Below are 22,347 nucleotides of genomic sequence, written 5' to 3' on the forward strand. Positions count from 1 at the left end.
TAGATTAAAAAAAATCTGCATTTTGTGCTATGGGTAAACCTAAACGTCCGGGGTGCGTTTGTTATGTAGTACAAGCGCTCCCGTAAATCCCTGTTGCACCCAGGTCGACGACGACAAAAGAGACATAGAAAGGACGCGATGTGTATACATGGCTTATTTTAGATTGGAACCTCTCCGGATACACGCCTGGTCCAAATGTTTCGTTCAAAAACGAGAAGACTTTCTAATCTTTTCATGAAAGTCATCGCCAGCGGGAGAGGTGCATCGTGTCAGTCAGAACAACTAAACGAGCGCCCACATTACGGCAGAGTTTCTCTTCCTGAGTTGGTGAAACGTCATCATTTACCCGCGTTTGTTGAACAGCCCACTTTGTTTGGCGGGATTGAGCCTTGAAGCAGCTGCTCCATCGTCTAATCGGTAATGTAACGACAATATTGCAAATTAATGGTCCTGCCAGTTACTTGTGTGTTAAATTTATCAGTTTGTTTTAGGGCTCGGTCGGCTTCAAGTCGGTTTCCAAGGTAGCTTACTGTATGTTAGCTAGCATCTTCCACAACGTTGCTGCTCTGTGTTTGGGTATGTGTTGGTGACTGACTAAGCTGACTAGACAGTGCTAAGGATACAGCCTGGTAAAAATAATCCTCCGTTATTTACTAAGTTACGTCTCAACCTGCTGGTCTGGACCGCTAGTCGAGTAAGTTGTTTGTCTAATGGGCTAACTGTTGCCCGGCTAGATTGTGTATCCAAAGGGGAATCAACGTCTTAATAGTCTTTACCGAGTTTAGTCAAGGTCACCTTTCTAGCCCTATGCAGATAAAATATGTTTTGACAGGGAGAAGATGCTTTATGCGTTTCTTTCTCCTCGCCTCCACATCCTATGACAGTTCGTCTTTGAACTATAATGACTTGTAATAAGATCAGCTAGTGTCACTTTACCACAGTTTTAATGGCACAAAGTTAGTAAAAGAGCTTAAGCAGTCATTTTGTGTTATTAAATTTTTGTTTGTCTTTGCAAAAAAGGTCACAGGATTCTTCTGACATTTCAGACCAGATAACATGAGAACCACTTCATTGCTAATTGGTTGCAAGTTGTATTATATTAGTATGTCCATAAAAATTTAAGTTGCTCAATTCTTCTCGACCATGTTTGATTCCCAAAATACCAGCACCCAGTGAAGATGAGCTAGCTGAAACTGTTATAAACAGAATTAAGGCATGGTAATTGGTTGTGCATCTTATTTAATTTGAATGAACTTGTATTTTAGGGCTGCAGCTAATTATAATTTCCATTATCTAATTTTCTGCTGATTGTATTTTGATCAATCGTTTAGTCTTTGTAATATAAAAAATTGTGAAAATATGTCCATCACAACATGACAGAGCCAGATATGACGTGTTCAGCTGTCTTTTTTTTTTTTTTTTTTGTCCAACCAACAATCCAACCCAAAGATCTTCAATTTATTATATGGGACAAAGAAAAGTAGCAACTGCTCTCACTTAAGAAACTGGAATCAGAAAATGGTTGCCATTTTTTTTTCTCTAGTTTTGAATGAAAAAACACTGAAATTAATTAGTGATTATCAAAATTGTTGCTGATTAGTTTTCCATCAGTCGACTAATGATTAATAAGTTGATCATTTCATCTGTGATTGTATTAGAACTAGTGCTGATCTGCACCTCGCTGTCTGTGTGTTGCGCTGAATATGCCAACCAGATGACCATTACCTGGTGGTACATTAAACATTCTTGTTGTCCCTTAACATTAGGCACGATGCTGTTTTCTGGCAGAAGAAGGAAGATTGGTACCAGCCCTCAGACGGAGCTCTATGGACATGCTCTGCAGTTCTATGGGCAGCCTCCTCTTGAAAACATTTCTCTCTCTGAATTTGAGACATTTGCTGTGGACAGAGTGAAATGTAAGTGCTTGGTTTCATGCCAATCAAATGAAATTTGAATTATGAAATTTGTTGAAAGTACTGTTTTCTCTGGTGTTGTGAAATATGTTTTTAACATACTAAAAGGGACATGTCTTCTTTTGATGCCACTGCAGTGTTGAAGACCATTGAGAATCTGGGAGTGAGCTACGTGAAACTGTCAGATGACTACAAAAAGAAAATGCGGGCTGAGTCTAAAACCCTGAACTTTCCTTACAAATTAGAGGCTGTAAGTATTTTAGTATGACATACATTGAAAACTCTGCAGTGCAGCCTGTATAAACTGTTATTAATTATTGCATAGCTGAGCTCAAAGCCAACCTCAAAGTTTTATCATGCAGTGATTTCTCAATGTTTATTTACCGGGTGCTGACTTTCAGATGAAGCTTACTGGCCTTTTTTCCTGAATTGTCATGCTGCATTGATCCATATTGGTAGTTAGAGCTGTGGATGGATGGAAGTGCTATACATGTCAGTAGTGTTGACTTTTCTGGCTTTTAGGTTGAGCTTGTACAACTAGAAAATGTGTTTTTGCACGAAGTCTTAATCAGTATCACTGTAAATATTAAGGGTTTTAACACTTATTGTTTAGAGGTAAATTGTTAAGTCTGCTACAGACAAAGAACCATATTAAAACAGAAAAGAAGCCATCACTGAGAATGTCAGTGGGCAGAACAATATTCCAAAGTTGTTACTATAGTAACACGTTTAATTGATATAAAATATAGCAGCTGTATTGTGCAGTAAACAAATGCTAGTAGCCTACACCTGTGGCAGGTTAGCCTCTAAAATACCAAATACCACAATACCAAAAACCCTGAGATGACTATGGGGATAACAGAAGCTTAGAGGGAGTTGAGAGATGACCACTAATGTCATTTAAAATACTTCTTTTAGTCTGTCAAGGATGATAAAAAACAAGATGAAAACGAGAAACGAAGAAAGGATCATATCTCCCACTTCATTCTCAGGCTGGCCTACTGCCAAACGTAAGTAAAGTCTGTCATAGTTTTTGGTATGACTTGTCAAAACAAAAATACAATTGCTATTTAAATAAATGAGTATCATTCAAAAGCAACTAAACAAAATATTTATCTTAAAGGGAAGACCTCAGGCGGTGGTTTATACAGCAGGAAGTTGATCTTTTCCGCTACCGCTTCGATGACCTGCCGCCTGATCAAAAACGTGAATTTCTGCACCGAAATAATCTGCAATACAACACAGTAAGTTTTTGAAAGCCTTTGTTTTGCAATGATTTTAAGATGCTATTTGTAGGTTTTGCTATTGCTACATATCCAGTGTTAGCATTACCTTACCAGGCTGGGGTTAGCTGGTTAGCATGCTAACTTTAGTACAAGAAAAGCAGTGATATAAATAGAAGCAAAACAAGAGGGTTGCTTTTCACTGCTGAAGGCAGCTGTTGGTGAGTAGAGGACTGAAGTTTTATGCTGAACTTGCAACGCGTCTTCTGCACTGATAAGTAAACAGCTGTTAAACTTTATTTGTCTTTTGTTACGTGAGGCTTAAATTTGAAACGGACCCCATACCAATGAATAATATTGTGCCTTATTTTCCCAACTTAAAGACCGAATGTGTCTTGAGGGACTACAAGCTGTTCAAGCTGCCCTTATTCACAACATAGTGGTATTCAGTTGTAGTTTCACTAGATGGTGCTGTTTGATCACTGTAACAGGACCCATAAACGTTAAGGGTTTTCTTGAGTTGTCATTAAAGAGTTTAAATTTTAAGTGTTTTTTTTCCTTGCTCCATGTTTTTGGTAAAAGATTTATTTGTAAAACAAAAATAATATATCAGATGGTAAATGTACATATGTGTGTTGTTTTTAACAGTTAAATAATTCTTAATCAAATGTCAATAATAAAAGTCTGTTAACTGTGTTTAATTTGTCTTTTACTTAGGTGGGTCTAAAGACACACTTTAAGGAGAGCATGAAGCATGAGGTTTTCATCAGTGGAAAAAATATTGAATAATTCATCAGTGCATAATGAGTTGAGCAAGTAGGAAAACGGTGCATTAATTTGATAAATGACATTTGGTTTCCATGAGCTTCAGTCTTCAATGTATTAACACTGACACAGCTCTGCCTTTGCAGCTCTTCACTGAAATTCATCATCCTCTTCAATAACTTTTCAGATTAGTGCCAGTGAAAAGAAGGCTCTGCAGGAACAGCTTGTCATCTCCAGTTACGGCACCAGTGGAGTCACTGTTGAGAGTCAGGACTTCTACAAAGTGAGTTACTCATCTCTGTCCATTGAGGCCACTAAGAAAGTTTCCACAAGGTGAATGAAAGATGCAGAAACCAGCCATATAGACATAGTACCATGAACTTAATGTTTTGCATTCTGAATGTTTGAACTTTCATAAAGAAATGTTTTAACATTTTTATCTTAACAGCCAATCAGAAAATGCTTTGATGTTAAAATCACCCTCTGCGCTGTAATTATCCTCAAAGCAATTCTTCTATTCACTATTAAAAAGCTCCAGTCATTGTTAGGGTCATGTTTCAGTAATTTTGAGTTGTTAATGCTCATTTTAACAAAGTAGTGTCAAGAATCATTGAAAAGGATTCTGTACTGGAGAGGATCGTCATGTTAAAGGGGCACTCCACCAGTTTTACCCCGATGATGTCACCAGGGTTATGTCAGATCAGGCTCACATTTTTAACAGAAAGGTTGCTTTAAAACTGGAGTTGTGGCGTTAGCTAGTCGGGGAAGCATAAGAAAAAGGGCTTTTCAGTTGCATTATGGGAAATGTAGGAACTTGTGTTTTTGGACTTTGACCTACACTGGGGACTAAAAGTCAGAGTACCTATTTGAAGCCATTACAAAGTAATTTAAAACAGGTTACATAATTTCCCATTTAGCTATCTAAAGAGAGCAATGTTGGAGAGTAAAATAAGTTGAGTGTTGGTGTAGTAAATTCGTAGATTTGTAAGGTCTGCCATTGGGCCAGTGTTAGGCTTGGAATAATTACCACAAGAGCTTTCTCATTAGTGTCACCCATTCTGTGTAAGCCTAAGAGTACCAGTCACTCCAAAATACTCTGGAAAATAAACTATTGATCACACTGAAGTAAGACTCAAATTTACCAGCTAAGTTTATGTTTTTACTACAACTCTCCTAACCCCAGGGCAAATATTTTGTTAGTCAGACCATCTTATAATATAGAAATAGATATTTCTCCCTCAGGCAGTTCAAATCAACATATTGGAGAATGCATACTCTCCCAAATGCCTCTGAGTATCTAGTAATACTTCTTAAGAAATGTTTTGACATGATACTGTTGAATCATTAAATGTCCACATATTGGAGGAATCTCTTAAATCGGTGTGAATGGAGAGCCTGAAAAATAATAGCCTGTTTGACAGATCACCATCATAACCTTTCACAGCTGAGTAAGTTTAAGTCTCAGTGTGTCTATTCACAAAATGAAAAGGAAAAGGGGAAAATGTCATGGCCTGCCCCTAGACTTTCAATTTACATTTTACGCTTGTTGCTGACAGCCTCTTCATTGAGAATGTAAATCATTACACTTGCTTTATTGAGTATCACTAGAATAACTCTAAATCCTTGGATCACATTTTAAGCAGCCAAAAAATATAAAGCGCAAAGGGTTGTCATCAACATCCTGACACGCACCATACATGCAAATATAAAGGGCAAAGGGTTGTCATCAACATCCTGACACGCACCATACATGCAAATGGTACATTAAAATCTATCTTTTGAATGCATTATTTAAAACATTTTTTCTCTCCAACTCTTGTTTTGATTTTTGAAGGTTCCATTTCAAGATGCCCTGGACCTGGTGCGAACAAGGAAAGTGTACCTCAAAGCAGGCTACGTGTACATCCCTCACCAGGATATTGTCACCATTGTTCTCAATGATTTTCGCACACGGCTATCTAAAGCTCTCGCAGTAAGTGTTTACATCTCTGTACTCTTTTTGAAAGGACGAATAATGAGTCTTATGTAATATTACAGAAAACTCATCAATGATCAATGAGAATGTGTGCTTGAAAGAAACATGACCACTTCAGGCACACTTCACTGCAGTTCATGGTGTAAACACGTAACAACTCCCTCTACATTGTAGTTTATGTAAATACATTTTGTGTACATAGAAACCCCGGGTGCATAGGCATATTATTAAATTGCAATCACGGTTGTTCCCTTCAGAGCCCTCAGGGAAACTGGAGAAACTCTGGGTTCATATGAGGGGAATAAGTATGCACACATGACATAAAATGTCTGGAGGGAAGACTGGGGACAGCTAGTGTGAAAGTGCTTATTCTCCCTACAGGCATAATGTTTTTTTTAAAAGGTCGTTGAAGGGGGTCTGTGAAGTTGCAATATTGGCGCACTTGTGCATTGCATCGAATGCCCTGAAGGATGTGAACCATGACGTTTTGGGAACCAGGGGCATTTTTTTATAATACATGTGAGGAGACAACCAAGGTTCAGGCTACATCATGGTGAGGGGTCTAAATGGGGGAGCAGGCGCAAGCATGATCAACAACCAAAGGCAGTAGAACTGTACAGTTCATGAATAGGTTTGTGCTATTGAGGAGGTGCAGGAGATTTACTATATCAGTGATTTATAGCCACAGAGAGGAAATGATGAAGACCTGCAAATCATAACTGCACAGGTTGGAATCAGCCAGAAATAAGAGTGAAGTTTATATCTCAAGTAATCATCTTAACATTATAATTTTTATTGTGATACAGAGTCGTGATAATGGTAGCAAAGAGAAGAGCTGCACTGGAAAAGCCATTACTAGCTCAGAACAAGCACATTTTTCATGAATTATAGCAAAGTTTCTGCATGTTATTGTCAACATCAACAAATGATAGTGGCACAGGAAACTGAGGAGACAGGAAAAAAAGAAACACATTCATGTATCTATTTTTGAATTTGAGAATATAGGAATATGAGGGATCAGCGTTTGCGTGATTGCATCCACCTGCTGCTGAAAATGAACCTCGCAGTTTCTGCCTGTTATACAGCCATGATTGTTAAACGTGATCTCTCTGACAGATTACTGCCATTGACACCACTGCAGATCGCACACAGACAGTGGAAGGCATCCTCTTTAGTTTGTCTGAAGTGAACCTGTCTGCTATAAAGAAGCTGTTTCAGTACATATTTGCGTCTTCACTGGTCATGCGTGTGTCACAGAGGAGTTAATTGAATCCTTTAGGTTTTTTTATTTTATTTTTACTGAATGGCACACGCCATACACACTTGTTTGATTTGCATTTTCATATGTTTGTCATCAGTACCTACAAAATATATGCAGTATTTAACTTACTTCATATTGATTTTTTCTTTTACAACCGTTCCATGTAGTGCTTTCGTTCTACAGTTGTCACTTATCCACCAAAATACACTGATACAGCTAAATCTGCAATAAGCTAATATCGGGCTAGCTCTAATACGTATGCACACATACATGTATATCATGTGTCCCCCTTTTAGAGAAAATGGTTTGTTTCAAACAGCTGTTTGAATCTACCTCAGAAATTTTGTTGTTGAAGTCTGTTACTTTATGCATATGAAGTTATTTTGCAGACAAAGGTCTTTTTTTGTTGTGTGGTTGTGTACTACTGTCCGTCCCCTGCATCCAACTAAGTAGTCACTTTCAATCAGTGTGTTTTTTGAGGTAATGCCTGTGTTCACGACAAAGACTGGTCAATCACTGATCTAAAATACCTATTGACAGCTAAAGCACTTGTCTAAAACTCACTACCAGGAAAGTAAAGAACTGCACCGGCTGTAGAATACATTCTGGTGTCCAAATAATGATTAGTTTGCTGTAGTATTGAAAGTCATTGTCTCTGTTCTATTGTCAGCATAGTGAGCAACATTTGCTTGATTTGCTTTAACCTGAATGCATTTCCTCCATTACATGAGGACAGGCAGGCAGGATTAGAAAAAGAAAACGAGAAAAACAAATAATAAGGACAACTTGGTCCAGTTCGGCCATTCTCCAATTTCCTGCTAATTATCCGCACCACTAACTGCTGGAATGGAATAATGCTCCAAAACTATTTTGTTGTAACTGTGCCATTGTGACTGTTTCTGTGTTACCATAATGTCTATTCTCCTCCGCTGGGGACAGCAAGGGAACAACGCCAAAAATGTGCCATTAAAAAGGCATGAAATTGAAAGCTGCTTCTCCATATGACTCCAATGACCAGTTATTGGTTTGATGTTCATTTCAACAGACAGAGTATCGTATATTAAGCCGTTTTCTGTAGGGTAGACCATGAAATGGCTGTTGCAGATTGGAGTTGTGTTTATAATGTTATAAAGCTTTTTGTTGGGGAGGGATGTGCCTACATTGCTTTTGAATTAAGAAAATTCAATTTGACTCACAGGTGAATATGTTCACATCTAACTGAAATAGACTGAGACAACATGTGAAAAACTAAGAGTTGTGAATGTATTCCTGATTGATGGTATGGTGCATTTACTTCTTTGGTTAAATTGTTTACGTTTTTCTGCTCAAGTTTGATAATGTGGTTCCAAAAAACATGTGAGTCTTAATGAAGTGGTTGTGTTTTATTCAACCTGCTTAAGCCAGCTGACTCCATGGCCATGTATTTTAATTCCTGTTCTGTGCATTACTTCATCTCCGCTCTTTACCTGCAGTGGTAGGCTGTTCTAATCCTTTGACCTACAGTACTTACCATCACTCATGTGATGCCCATCTCTCTGCAGCTGACTGCCCGCTCACTACCAGCAGTGCATTCTGATGAACGGCTCCAGCCGCTCCTTAACCACCTCAGGTAAGCAGCAGGATTGATAACTTTGTTGCCATTTTGCCAGGACTCTGTTGAAAAAGAGATTTAGCAAGATTGATCTTTGGCACCGAGGAGGGCTGGGGGAGCTTGTGGTAGATCTGAGTCAACCCAATCTGTCCCTGTAGACAAGTCCAGATGTTGTGGAAACGTATGGTTCCTGGCTATGTGTACACCATCATCTGTTTTTATTGTTAGTTAACTCTCCCTTGAAGCAATTAGGGATATGCAACATGTGCGTCATGTCTCCGGCAATTTCTCATGCACTGTGTTGCATTAGGTGTTGAGTGGTAGGGGACATGTTTCCCCCCAGTAATTGCCTTTTTATATAGATTATTTAATTGATTTAGAATTTTAAAATGTAATGCATTTTCATGATCAAATAATGCATTAAGCAGAGCTCAGTAATGCAGCCCTCATAAGTCGAACTCCATATGGTGGGAATACCTGCTTTATGCTGCACCCTTAGCAGGCTGTGATCAGCGCCTGTGATGTGGTCACCCTCCTAGTTGTTTTCCAAAAGACAGGAAAGGTGCAGTAAAAGGTGTCATTTATTTTGATGTATTGTGGTGTTCGGTTTTGCCCAAACAATGCAATACAAGCCTGACACTTCTTTTAAGTGCTGCAGTAAACCTGCATCTTGTTTTATCAGACCTCCATTGCAATATTAAAAAAAACAAGACAAAACAAAACAGAAAATGTCCATATAGTTAACATGTTCATCCAACAATAGAGCTGCCACTACCTTCTGATACAAGGCTACATCTCTTGTAGATAAAACTTGATGTAACAACCTTAAACATTTTCACCACTGAACGTTGAAGAGAATCAGCAACAGCACACTAGTTTGCATTAAATGGTAGCTTCACAGCAGCTGACTTAATATCAGCTTCAATAGCCAAGGAGAGTGACTCGGAGCATAGTGAGGATGTTTATCTTACCTAAGATAAAAGTAAGAACATGAATATAGGGGAGGAAGAAGTCATGTTGTTCGATTGTTGTTGGGGATTAGTGGGCAGGTTGTTGAGATTAGTGGGCAGGCCACTAATCTCTGTGGTGGGGGGAACACAATGTGATGAGAAGCACTGCCACACGGGACTCAAAGGATTGCCAGTCATCGACTTAAAAATCTACTGATAGCAGCTTAGCAGTTTCAAGTTTGTTTGTCAGGAGGTTACAGGGCATGTGTTCACTTGTTTTTATGATTGCAGTAAAGTTTTCATTATTCTAGCTGTGTCTAGTCTTTAATATCTGGTCTTTATCTGGTTTTTCTATCAAGAAGATTTCATTTGAGTTGAGGAAACATGCCTGAGAAAATATGTTCACTTCTCATGGCAGTGCCTATTGCATTAAAAATTGCATTAATATTCCTAAAGGAATACAGTCTCATTTGTCCATTTGTCACAGTCCTGATATTTTTCATGTTTTTTTTGTCATTTCAGTCATGCCTATGTGGGACAGGATTACAGCATCCAGAAGAATGTTGGGAAAATCTCCTTGGAACAAATTGATTCAGTGAGTTGCACTGACCATTTATTCTTAAAATGTCAAGTTCAGGGTGCCATGTTGCCTGGGAATGGCTGGTGTAAAAGGAGAGAAATGAGGTTTGTGTAGTAACTGTGGTGGCCCAGAGCGAGGAATGAATAGAAAGTGTATGAGGTGTCACGTTAGTTTTAATCAGTCAGTTCACATTATGTTCAACCTGTGGTCCATAGAATGGAAATAGGAATATACAGGTACTGATAAATTATATTAGTTCATTTTTGCTTGGTAGTCATTAATCGTTTTCTGCCTGTAGCTTTCAGGAAAGTCCTTCCCTCTGTGCATGAGGCAGCTGCACCAGGCTCTGAGAGAGAACCACCATCTCCGTCATGGAGGCCGTATGCAGTACGGCCTCTTCCTCAAAGGTATTGGTCTCTCTCTGGAGCAGGCGCTGCAGTTCTGGAGGTTGGAGTTCATCAGAGGCAAGGTGGATGCAGACAAGGTATTGTTGATCATGTATATCCTGTAATATAGGAATGTGTTGTCATGAGAAGATCACAGGCAACTAAATATGAGATAAAAAAAGAAACACACAGCAGCAGTATTAATGTCTCAGTGCCTTTTCCTCTCCTGAGGGCTTCTCAACACTTGAGTCGTTGTTGCTGTTTTATTGGTGATGAAGTGGCCCCATCAAAGCTGTATTGATAAAAAGAAAGTTCACTGCTTTCATTAGTTGCATGCGGCACTGTAATGAGTCTAATGAAGACTTAAGTGGTTGTGGGTTCAGTTGTATCTTTCAATAGAAGACAGATTCACAGTAAAGACATTAAAATTGTTGTACATGAGGAGAACAACTTCGCTTAATGTGAATAATGGCAGGAGATGCGACAGATGGAATCTCATGCTCAAATGAATCATACTGTTTATTCTTCTTGTAATGTTTTTAATATAAATGTATTAGTAACAAGCCAGAACCAACATTTATTTAACAGTTCTGAAAAGGTTTTGTTGTTTTGCATTTTTGAATTATGTTTTGTTTCTTCAAGGAGGTCATTAGATAGCTGCAGACATGTTGTTACACAGTGTGCCTGACTTAGCCTGGCTTGAGTACATGGTTTTAAAAGTCTAATGCTTGTCCTTGTTGACTGTAAAGGAAATAGCTGCTTGTTAAATAGGTAATTGCTGGGATTGCATTGATTTGCTTTTAGGGATATGACTCTATACACTGAAGACTGTTACCTGCCTGCAGAGCTGCTGACTGCAGTCAAATAACTGACTAGTTGATCAACAGAAAATAAATTCTCAAATATTTTGATAATCGAGTAATAGTTTGAGTTTAAAATTCCAGACATTTGATGGTGTCGGGTTCTTAAATTTGAGGATTTGACACCACCCTGGGCTCTAGGAAATAGTGACAAGCTTTTTTCACTGTTCTATGATGTTTATAGACCAAGAGACAAATGGAGAAAATAATTGGTAATAAACACAATTGTTGTTGCAAACCTGCTTCACAGGTAAACATCAAACCAGCATGATCTGATTCCACTGTGGCGCAGTGAGAGACTTGTCTCATCAACCATGTCAGCTTTGGACCAGTTTTTTGTTTGTGTTTTGTAAATTATATTTGCAGAGTAAAAGTGTAAAATACTGTCTGTCTAGCCCTGTGACCTGCTCTGATGAACACCCATCCATCTCACACACAAGTGTGTTGCATTTTTGAGTGCTCATCAAAAGATGCAGTATTAGCAGCGTGCAAGGTGCCAAGAAATCATGTAATTGTGCTGAGTTGAATAGAAACCCAGTGCGGCAGTCTGGCACAGCAGTTCATGTGGATGGGCCTTGATCCCCGAGCTATGTTGTCTATTAATAATGACTTGTAGTTGTACAGGAGATCACATGGTTGGCACCCCTACCATGCCACTCCAGGTAGTCTGCCTTTGTCCAGTCCAAGGAAGTGTTTTACATCAGCCAGACAATGTCTCCAGGCGTGTCGTGGGAATATCTTGAGCCTCCGTTTCCTGCTGGTGCCTCAGTTTTTAGTTGTAATAAGACACATTAAAAGAATTCTGGCCACATGCTGATGTACAAAAATGCATAGATGCTTTAAAATTCAGACACTTTACCATTTGTAATATTGTTCACATCTCTTAGCAAAAGAACAGCTTTGTAGAAATACAGAACAAAGTACACTAACATGGGACTGGTTAGAGGCCGATGTTTAATTTTATAAATGTACACACTGCTAATGTCTCTGATAAAGAAATAACAGCATGAAGCCAGGCCCAAAATCCTTGGTAAACAGTGGGAATAGGAACAAATTCAGGAGTTTTGTAAGAATTTTAGGAAGTCTGATGTGTAACATAAATTAAACAAACACAAACCTGTTGAGCTCTACCGGTCAGTTTGGGAAATCACATGAAAGAAACATGAAAATACAAATGAAAATAAATAAAATGTGTCTGAAACTTTTTCAATTTCAATCATATTTCAAAGACACTTTGTTTTGGCAACGTTTAAGAGAACTAATTAATCTTGCCCTTACAACATATTCATAGATTTGTTATTGAAAAAATCGGTATCCTGCTGGTTAATGGTTGGTTGTTATAGTTAATTGCAACCACCACCTGTATTTATGAGTGAGGTATTCTAATAACACAGTATAAACAGAAACATTCAGCAAACTAATAAGACTACATAACTAAGAGACAAAAAGTGAACCAAAATATCAACACTAATTTGTGTAGCTGTTTAAACTATTTTTATACTGGAGTGAAATACACTAGAAGTCAGGGCTGTTGGTTTTTACTTCCTCACTCCCTGAAGATATAATTGAGTCAGTGTGTTTTTTGTGTGGCCGCATTTAATAAAAAAAAAAAAATGTCCCATCTATTCTGCCTTCACTCTCTCCTGGCCAATGTCTGTTATTGGAGCTCAGTAAGAGGTTCATGGCAGCCACAGTACACTGGATTCATGTTACATCCCTCTCTGGTGCCCCGTCTCTGAGGTGGCATGTACAAGCTCTCCCAGAGAAAGTGTGATGGGCTCTGCATAAAGCCCATCTCTTGTTCCACAGCAGAGGCAGCAGAGTGGTGCTGACCAGATCGCAGCTCTCACAGTGATGTATGTGTTGTGTCAGGGACTGCACTTTGTGGCAGGCTACACAAAGCCTGCTCATTAGTATGCGATGGGCATGGAGAAAAAGATGGGAGGCAGCGATGCCGAAAGGGAGGCCCGGAGGAAGAGGCAGTGTAATATTAGACTAGAGCGAGAGGGAAAATTGATGAAATCAACTTGATCTAACCATTTTTTCTTGCCATGGAAGTCAGCCAATTCATTTGGAGGTGTGTCTATTTGTACTACATTTTACTGTGTTGTTTAGCCTTAGGGTAGGCCTGCTCCGAACTGCTTGTTTTACAGATGTTAACTTGAGGTTAATTAATTTCCACTAACTGACACCATTTTTCACATTATAGCTTTGGTTTCCTCTGGGACCTTTTCCAACCACAGATGAGATTCATTAGATGACACTTTATATTAACTCCTCTTAAATTGTGGTCACAAATGCACACCGTGTTATATTAATCACTGGTGTTTTCAGTACATTTCAAAGTAGCCCCCAGCGCCTCCTTTGCTATGGGTCTGTCTCACTTTTTCAGTTTTTTTTTTTTCTTTTTTTTTTTTCTTGAAGAGATCCAAGATGATCTTGAGTTAGTTTTTTGTTTTTGTTTTTTTTTAGAAATATTAAGACTCCAATTTGAATAAATAAGTAAATAAAATCCAAATCCTTAAACAGACAGAATATTTGTAAGTGCATCGTTAGCTGATGTAAGTGGCTGAAATCAAAAAAGTCTAGAGTTGCTCTTGGTTTTACTGCTCATGCTGAATATAAGTTGTTCAAGTGACATTTGCTCTCATTGAGAAACTAGGACCTTGCAGATGAATAGCTTTACATGGAGATATCTGTATATTTTGCCTCTTTTCTACTTGTTCATTGTGGGTTAATGACCATTTTAAAAAGCAGCCAGCTTCTATATCAAACTTTTTAACTTGGGTGCACTTTGAATATTTTATAGTCCTTCACCTTTTATTGTTTTCAGGGTGTGAAAAGGCCTGTAGTGCAGATTTAAAAGTATTTTAATGGTATTACATATAAGAGGGATTGGAGCTACAGGCACATCAGTCACTATGGACTGAGCCTAAGAAGCCATGCCAAGTTTACACACATGCACATACACACACATACATAATCCTTTTGATTGTGTCCTATTTCTCTGTCTCCATTGCCGCAGGTTTTTGTGAATGTGTCCTGGAGTGTGGGGGGATGTTGCAGTGATGTAGCCCCACGAGCCAAGATGTGCACTAGAAGAGCTATGGCTCTGCTCCTTTAATACATCTTTTGTGCTTGTGTTCAGACTCTCTTCTCTGATTTTTCTCAGTTCCATCAGTTTGGAGGTCAGCTGTATTAGAGTATATCCAGGATTATCTGAAGTGTAGGCTGAAGTGTAGGAACACAGTTGGTGATTACTGAAAATATCATTAAATTTAAAGGAGTTGCATTCAATATGAGTAAAAATGGGATGAGATGAGAACAAACTGAACTGCTCTGTACAACATCTCAGCGCTGAGGGGAATCTGAATACTGAGGGGAAATCAAATGTCAAAAACAGTTTAATCTCATAAGTTATTACATATTATTTTCATTTTTAAGGTCACCTCTGGAGCTATTTGTAGATAATTCCAGTATATATGTGAAACGGCTGTTTTGTTACCTGTTCATAAGTTTTTTCTTTAATCAGACCAACTCAGTCTTAGTTGGAAGAAGTGAAAGTTTAATGCCATATCATCTCCAAGTGTTTGTATCACTTTTTAGGACTTTTTATGTTCTAATTATTTCATATAACACATATTAAACACACTTTAGTGCCAGTGGAGTTCCAGGATTCGTTTTAATAGAGTGGGGGGGGGTCTTAACTTGGGAAACAGCCCCTTGAATCCTTAGAAGCTCTACATAATTAATATTTGATTTATTATACTTAAGGAAGACTTTATGGGTTTTTAAATTGCTATTGCAGGTTGTCACATTAGCAAGATCAGGGGTTTTATTGCAACATTAATGTGTTATGATGGGTGCAGTCATGGTGATTGTGTTCTGCCACTGTCGAAGTTCACTGTGTGTATTTTACTGTTTGATTTTTAGAGGCACTGTCCCTGTAATTCATTTTTAATGGTTGTGCAGAAATACGGTACACATAAAAGGAGTTCACTGTGGAGATTTTGTAGAATGACCCCTATCAAAAAAATATGAAAGGATTTTTGGTGTGGAACAAACTGGACAGAATATGGTGTGAAGGTTTGCTGAGGTCTGGCACTTTAAGTTTATTGATACAGTTCGCTTGTGTCCTTGACTTTGATGTTTTGTTTTTTGGGAGATCATACAAAGATTTTTTCAGATATTAAGTCAGGGACTCACGTAGTTTGTTTGAACTCACACCCTGCTTCAGTGTGGTCATTGGTAAACTGAATACTACTACACAAAGTCTACTTTTGTCTGACTGTGAATGCAGCCTGTCAGTATTGGAGCTGTACTGTAAATCAAAAAAGGGCCAGAGAAAATGTATCCTTATCAAAATGTGGATAGTCAACATGTTTGTATATTCAGTTTTAAATGCCATACAGATGTTATACAAGCCCGTGGCTGCAACTAATCATCATATCCATCATCACTTACTGTATAATTTTCTAGGTTAATCACAATATTTGAAAATTAAATTGATCTCCTCAACGTACTCATTTTATCCAATCAACAATCTGAAACCCAAAGATACTTGGTTAGCAGCAAAACCTTAAGAAGTACACTGATTCTTTACTGAAGTAAAAGTATTTGCTGTACAGAAAAATGGCCTCTGTGACTGACACATTATCTTAAATTACATTATTAAATTGTCTATACTGATGCATCAATGAGTAAGCAGCATTTTGCTGCAGTCTCTGGTTGAGGTGGAGCTAGATTTTATTACAGTTAGTTCAGTCCAGTGGTTCCCAACCTCAACATCAGCCTCCCTCCAAAGGGTCACAAAGTAAATCTGAGGGGTCGAGGACTGGGGCAGAAAAGACGAAAAGTTCAGAAACGCAAATATCTTCATCTTTACGGATTTTTGTCTCGGCTTTGCTTTTATTGTGAAATTATTGGATAATCAAAAAAGGGAAATGTTTCTTTGGTGGAACTGCAACAACTTCTGAAATGTGACAAGGGGCCACAACTCTGTGCTGCTTTTTTTGTAACTAGTAACTTTGTCTGTTAAATGAATGTAGTGGGGTAAAATGCCAGTTGATCAACTGCAGCTCTACACTGTACAAGCCCATACTAACATGGGCCTGATTTAAACAAGAGCTGGCGATTATTATTTTGTTGGTCACTGGGAAAGTGACATTTTTAGGTAGAAATGGTTAACACATCACGCTGAATACTGGGATTTCCGGTCTTTTATTTAAAATATACTCCTCACATTGTATCAGAGTGCTCTGCAGGACAAGGGGCAAAATCACTGAGAGGGAAAGATGGCCGTGTTAAGGTATCCATAATTCAGCAATCTGGAGTGTGGCAACACCTCTACAGCAGGTTCTCTCTAATAGCTCTATATTTCATTGAGGAAAACACCCTGTCAAAACTGACATGATGTATGACAATGTCTCTTTTCACCCCAACCTTGTCCCTCTTACACTCTCATCCTCACTAATGCCCTCTCTTCCTCTTTCCCCTCTTGTCTTCCTCTCTCTCTCTCTCTCTCTCTCTCTCTCTCTCTCTCTCTCTCTCTCTCTCTCTCTCTCTCTCTCTCTCTCTCTCTCTCTCTCTCTCTCTCTCTCTCTCTCTCTCTCTCTCTCTCTCTCTCTCTCTCTCTCTCTCTCTCTCTCTCTCTCTGTAGTTTGACAAAGCATATGCCTACAGCATCCGCCACATGTTTGGCAAAGAAGGCAAGCGAACAGACTACACCCCCTACAGTTGCATGAAGGTGATTTTGTCAAACCCACCCAGCCAAGGCGACCATCATGGTGAGTTGACGGCTGTTGGAAGAAGCCATTACCCACATGTTAAGCCACTCAGCTCCCATTATCAGGCTTTGTAGTTAAAGGAACTTTAACTAGATATAGTGACAGGACTGACTGGATGTTCATCATCAAAATCATCACCAAAATCTCTGCACATGCAGTTTTCACATGCTGAATACTTCAGTTTCCTCCGGTCAGTGAGTAAAGAGATGGTTTGTTTATGAAGCGAACTATTTAAATTCATTTCCATTTTATGTTTGTAGGATGTCCATTTCGTCACAGTGACCCAGAGCTGCTGAAGCAGAAGCTTCAGTTCTACAAAGTGTCTCCCAGTGGAATCAGTCAGGTGGGTGTCGTCCTGTCCTCAGTAGGTGTCTCAGGTGGTCGGACAACCACCATCTTCTGCCTCGACAGTTCTCCCCTGAGCTCAAGGAACTCTGCAAATAAAATCTTTTTTTTTCGGTGGGGTTATAAATTCTACTTGCCACACCCTCACACCATGGCTGAGAGCAGCTGGTCTTAGAAGTTGAGTCTTTATAACATTTCATCTACAGTAGAGAAAATACACTAGTTGAAAGTAGTTGCAGCACAGATCAGTGCAGGGCAGAGGGGAGACGCCAACCAGTGACTGACTTCGCAAGTACTTGCATAAACCGAAATACTGGTCAAAGTAAAAAATGACCTGACGATGGCACTAGATGAAAAGTTAATGGATCACCAGAGTCATTATTTCATGACAGTCCATGCATTACTTGTCAAGATATTTCATTCAAAACAACGTTAACCTCATTATTGTTCCAGAGGAAATTTAAAAAAAAAAAAAAAAGTGAAAACTTTGACCTGCTGGAGGCGCCGCATGAAAAGATGAAAAGTCAGGATCACCAAAGTCATGAGGAGTCACCCATGAGTGTCTGTACAAAACTGTCTTTCACAGAGTGACCCACAGTTTATTTCTAAAAGACCTGAGAAGTCAAAGATAGCCGAGGCGATAATGTGGATGTTTGACATGTTTCTCAAATCCCAGAAGAACCTTCTCGAGTAAAGCTCACAAATAGGAAGTGAAGTACTCACATCACACAGGTGTGATATTTTCTCTTTTGCGAAAGAGAAAATAAGAATAAAACTCACAGTGCAGCCAGTGTTTGCCTTTTATTACCACTCTCGCAGATCTAATACAAGCCACAGTGGTTGAGCGTGCTGATGGCAGTATCATGCTGGAGGCAGCCTTCAGGAATATGGAGAATAATGAAGGAGACAAATACAGGCAGATTCTTCAGAAGAGTCTCTCTCTTAGCGAGCGCTGAAGACCTTGGATTTATTTTTCAGCAGGTTAGTCACCCTGAGTGTGCAGTCGCACTAATGCTGCAGCGGTTTTGGTACAAGAAGATGAGAGCCCTCATGTGACCCAACCAAATCCTGGGCTTCGAACTGGCTTCTCACACCATCCCTTTTCAACTTCACAGAGCTTCAGAAACACCAGGAAGAAAAAAAAAAAAACCTCTAAAATTACCAGAAGAGTTGAAGGAGTAATCGTTGCCAAGAGTTCCTACATTCTACAAAGAGTTGACTCAGGGCATGAATATTTAAGGTGATCTGTTTTGATTACATTTGCTAGGATTTCTTGAAGGATGTGCTCACTGCTGTCGTAATGATTTATGAGGGATGTTTGTGTAGGTAGTTGATCGAAAGCCAATTAAAACAATTTTGATTACAAAACTGCAAAATCGCAAAATGTTAGCAATACCTTTATGTAAACGTTCCATGCCAGTATGTAAAGTGTAACAGTGAAACAGTGTTTGATCCTCTCTTTTTCTGCCCTCTACCTATTGTTGCAGATCCTGGAGCTGGTTAAAGGAATGCACTATCAGCTGGCATGCCAGAAGTACTTTGAGCTGACACACAATGTAAGTGCAGATTTAATTTGAGGCGGGGAGTACCTGTGTCAGAGGCAGGTGTTCGGTCCTCACATTTGATGCATGAAGGCTCGGGAGAGAGACCCAGAACTGTCATCACATCCATCATTAACTGGCTGTCATAGCCACTTAATTTTTTTTAAAGGTTTATTATAGCAGTCAGATCTATTTTGTCCCCTGTGGATACTTACTTAATTTAATCTGTTTAAGTTTGGATGCTTGAGTCATCATCCCTTTCAGTCACACTCTGGGTCCTGGTTTTAGAGAAGAGCAGTGAGTGGGGAAAAAAAAACCAACATACAAACAAGGTCTTAGACTCACAGTGTATTTAGTGACTGCAGATGTCATTCATGTTTGGCACATGATGATCAGTAGTTAAACACAAGCTCTGGTTTTTCTCTCACTCTCCTTACTACATTTACACAGCTCGATATATGACGTCTAAGGTGTAACAGTTTTTTTTTTGTTTTTTTTTTAAATCTCAGACATAAGGAGTCATAGTTATTTTGGGAGAGAACATCGGTTTACACATTTTACCTTCGTGAGGTAGATTTATTACAAGTTAATACCCTTGAAATGAAAATAACAGTGACTGTACACAAATAAGTCATACAATGTGAAGAATATTTCAGTTATAGCTTAGATGTTAGATAGTTTCGTTCAATGTTTGGAAATACACTGTACAATGGCTATCGGCTGTAATGGTATAATTCACCATTACACTTTGCATTACACATTTTATTCTTGAAGTAGATTAGTAATTACAAACTGCCTAAAATTTAGTCCATGACAGAGGCTTGTTCATATCATGACATTTTAACTATTATGTATGAAACTTGTTAAAAGCAGCATTAATAAAAGCAGTACTAATTTTACACATTAAAACCTTGTCTTATTACAGGAAATGTAAATGTTTTTTAAAATAAATTTTGTTAATGCTGTTGTTTAAAGGGAACCTACAGTTACTTTTGAGCAAGTAACAGATTATTGATAAATGCAAACAGATAGTAAGAGTAGCAACATGTAGTGATATCAGTTACACAGCAGAACCCATGTAAAAAAAATAAAAATACCTTAGCCACCAGCAGCTGCTGGTCACACCAGACCACATGAGGCTGTAAGAGCAAAAAGCCCAAGTTCACTGAACTTAGCAAGATGTGTTAGGTGTGTTTTATTTCCTGTGAGTTCAACCTTTTATTTGTAACAGACTTAAGTTTTTTCTTCTTAGAAGAATTACATATTCTCACTTTAAATCATCACATATATAAACATAGAAGACATTAAAAACCAACCACACACTCTTTGAATATACAGTTGTAACCCTGTGCTCCTTAGCTCGCAGACTAGCTATTGACCTTTATGTAAAATGTAGTTGTCATGTTTGCTTATAGTCACTACAGTTACATTCATTTAATCTAAGCAACTGTCATAAAAAACAAAGATGTTGAGTTCTGCAGCCATGTGTAAAATTAATTAATTTTGTCCACAGGACAATTTATACATATTGAAGTCACATTTTTAGGAAGCTACTAGCTGATTAAAGCAATGATTTAATGTTGACACACACACACACACACACCCCGCAGATATACATTATAGTAGTTAAAGTGCTTGGTGCAGTGTTATTGCCTTCAGTCTAGTAGCTCAACAGGTAGAAATAGCAAAGTGGAATGTGTTGTGTACAAATAATAACTTAAAACATCAATTTCTTCAGTATGAAAGCCTTTGAAAACACCATTCTGTTGAATAATTGTTTAAAAACTAAAGGTCACAGAAAGAGCTCAAACTCATTCTATCCATTGATTTATAGGTTTTTACTCATCATGAGGGATTTTGACATTTTATTTCCTGAGAGGACATTTCATCTGTTCGCTGTGCTTTGACGGAATAGCTAGCTGGTGACTTAACTTGCTAATGTGCCCATGAAAGTACTCATTATTGTTAATTAGTAAATTGTGGGTAAATTAGCAAAACATTCCACATGTTGCCCAATGAAGCAGATGTGATCATCTTATAAAAGGTGACATAAATCGATCAGTCTGCTACCAACTTCCCACCTCTGTGAAAACTAAGACCGCTATTCTTATTTCTTCTTCACCTACCTCTGTGCTCTTCCTCTTTTTTTATTTATTTATTTTTTTTTGAACAGATTGAGGACACCAGTTTCTCGCTCAACCACCCCAACCAGTACTTTATAGAGAGCCAGAGAGTTTTGGGCGGAGGCAAGGACATAAAGCGAGAGATGGAAACTCCACAGAGGTCGCAGGAAAACTCTGCTGCCAGAGGATCCACTGCAACACAAGAAGCAGCAGCAAACGCCTCCCAGGGTGTGGACGAGATGACGGAGGATCTGGACTGTTTCTTTCAAGACGCCTGAATTTTTTATTTTTTATTTTTTGGTCTTTTATACATGTAGAAATAAACATTTGTCTTTTTTATGAGGGATGAAGGTTCTGACTGATAAAGTAGCTATCAGTAATCTTTCAATGATCAAGTCCACTTTAAACACAGCAGGGTTTCAGTTAACCTTTAAGCAACATTATTTTAATCTCAGCATCACATTTTCTACCTGATAAATTCCTCGTTAGTGTCGGTGAGGCTGCATCATTCTTTCTGCTGCTTAACCCGTGTGTTAAAAGTAGTCTCTTGATTTGTTTTCTTTCTCCTTTTTTTCACTCTGGTCTGGTCTCAGATGGCTTATACCCAGTCTCAGTGCACAGTGTTTTGGCAGGGACGCAGTTTTGGGGGTGATGACTAGAACATTTCCCAGCTGTCTCAGAAACAATGTCATTGTATTTGCTGGCAGGAGTATGGATGAATGGTGGCAGGAGGATGGATGAAAATAAATAATTTCCACAGTTGTATTATGCTGCCTTGGAATATTGCCTCATAGTGCACAATGCAATTTATTCAAAGCGTTCGTGGTCAGGAGATATTTCCTTTTTCTTATCTCAAACTGCCTGCTCAATAATTATTGAAAAATGGTGGCTGCCTGAAAGTCGAGGACCGTTTGCACTGCTGTGATGTTGGGAACGGAGACTCCTCCTGTAATCTTGGTTCTTTAGGTGGTACAGTTTTGAGCTCTTGTCTCCACTCTTACTATGCATTTTACTAGATTATTAACTTTAGATCCAATTAGAGCCGCTG

The 22,347-nt window shown here is 38.6% G+C and overlaps 1 protein-coding gene across 2 annotated transcripts; it reads left to right on the forward strand.

Moving 5' to 3' along the window:
* The first annotated feature begins 280 nt into the window (after positions 1-280).
* Positions 281-22,064, forward strand: prim2 (DNA primase subunit 2). Of its 2 annotated transcripts, none has more exons than XM_071480862.1 (14): positions 281-417; positions 1,767-1,916; positions 2,051-2,163; positions 2,832-2,923; positions 3,037-3,157; positions 4,089-4,184; positions 5,736-5,873; positions 8,679-8,746; positions 10,201-10,273; positions 10,557-10,742; positions 17,164-17,290; positions 17,551-17,633; positions 19,123-19,191; positions 21,350-22,064. In XM_071480862.1, exons 2-14 carry the CDS (start codon positions 1,772-1,774, stop codon positions 21,575-21,577), a joined length of 1,539 nt encoding a protein of 512 aa, XP_071336963.1. In that variant the 5' UTR covers positions 281-417; positions 1,767-1,771; the 3' UTR covers positions 21,578-22,064. The 2 variants fall into 2 exon arrangements, with proteins under 2 accessions (XP_071336963.1, XP_071336964.1); XM_071480863.1 differs by lacking the exon at positions 281-417 and adding an exon at positions 584-694.
* Positions 22,065-22,347: the final 283 nt, after the last annotated feature.

The sequence above is a fragment of the Trachinotus anak genome, unplaced genomic scaffold, assembly GCF_046630095.1.
Source record: "Trachinotus anak isolate AG129_WGS33_773 ecotype Australia unplaced genomic scaffold, CSIRO_AGI_Tana_v1 ptg000007l, whole genome shotgun sequence".
NCBI classification, from domain to species: domain Eukaryota; kingdom Metazoa; phylum Chordata; class Actinopteri; order Carangiformes; family Carangidae; genus Trachinotus; species Trachinotus anak.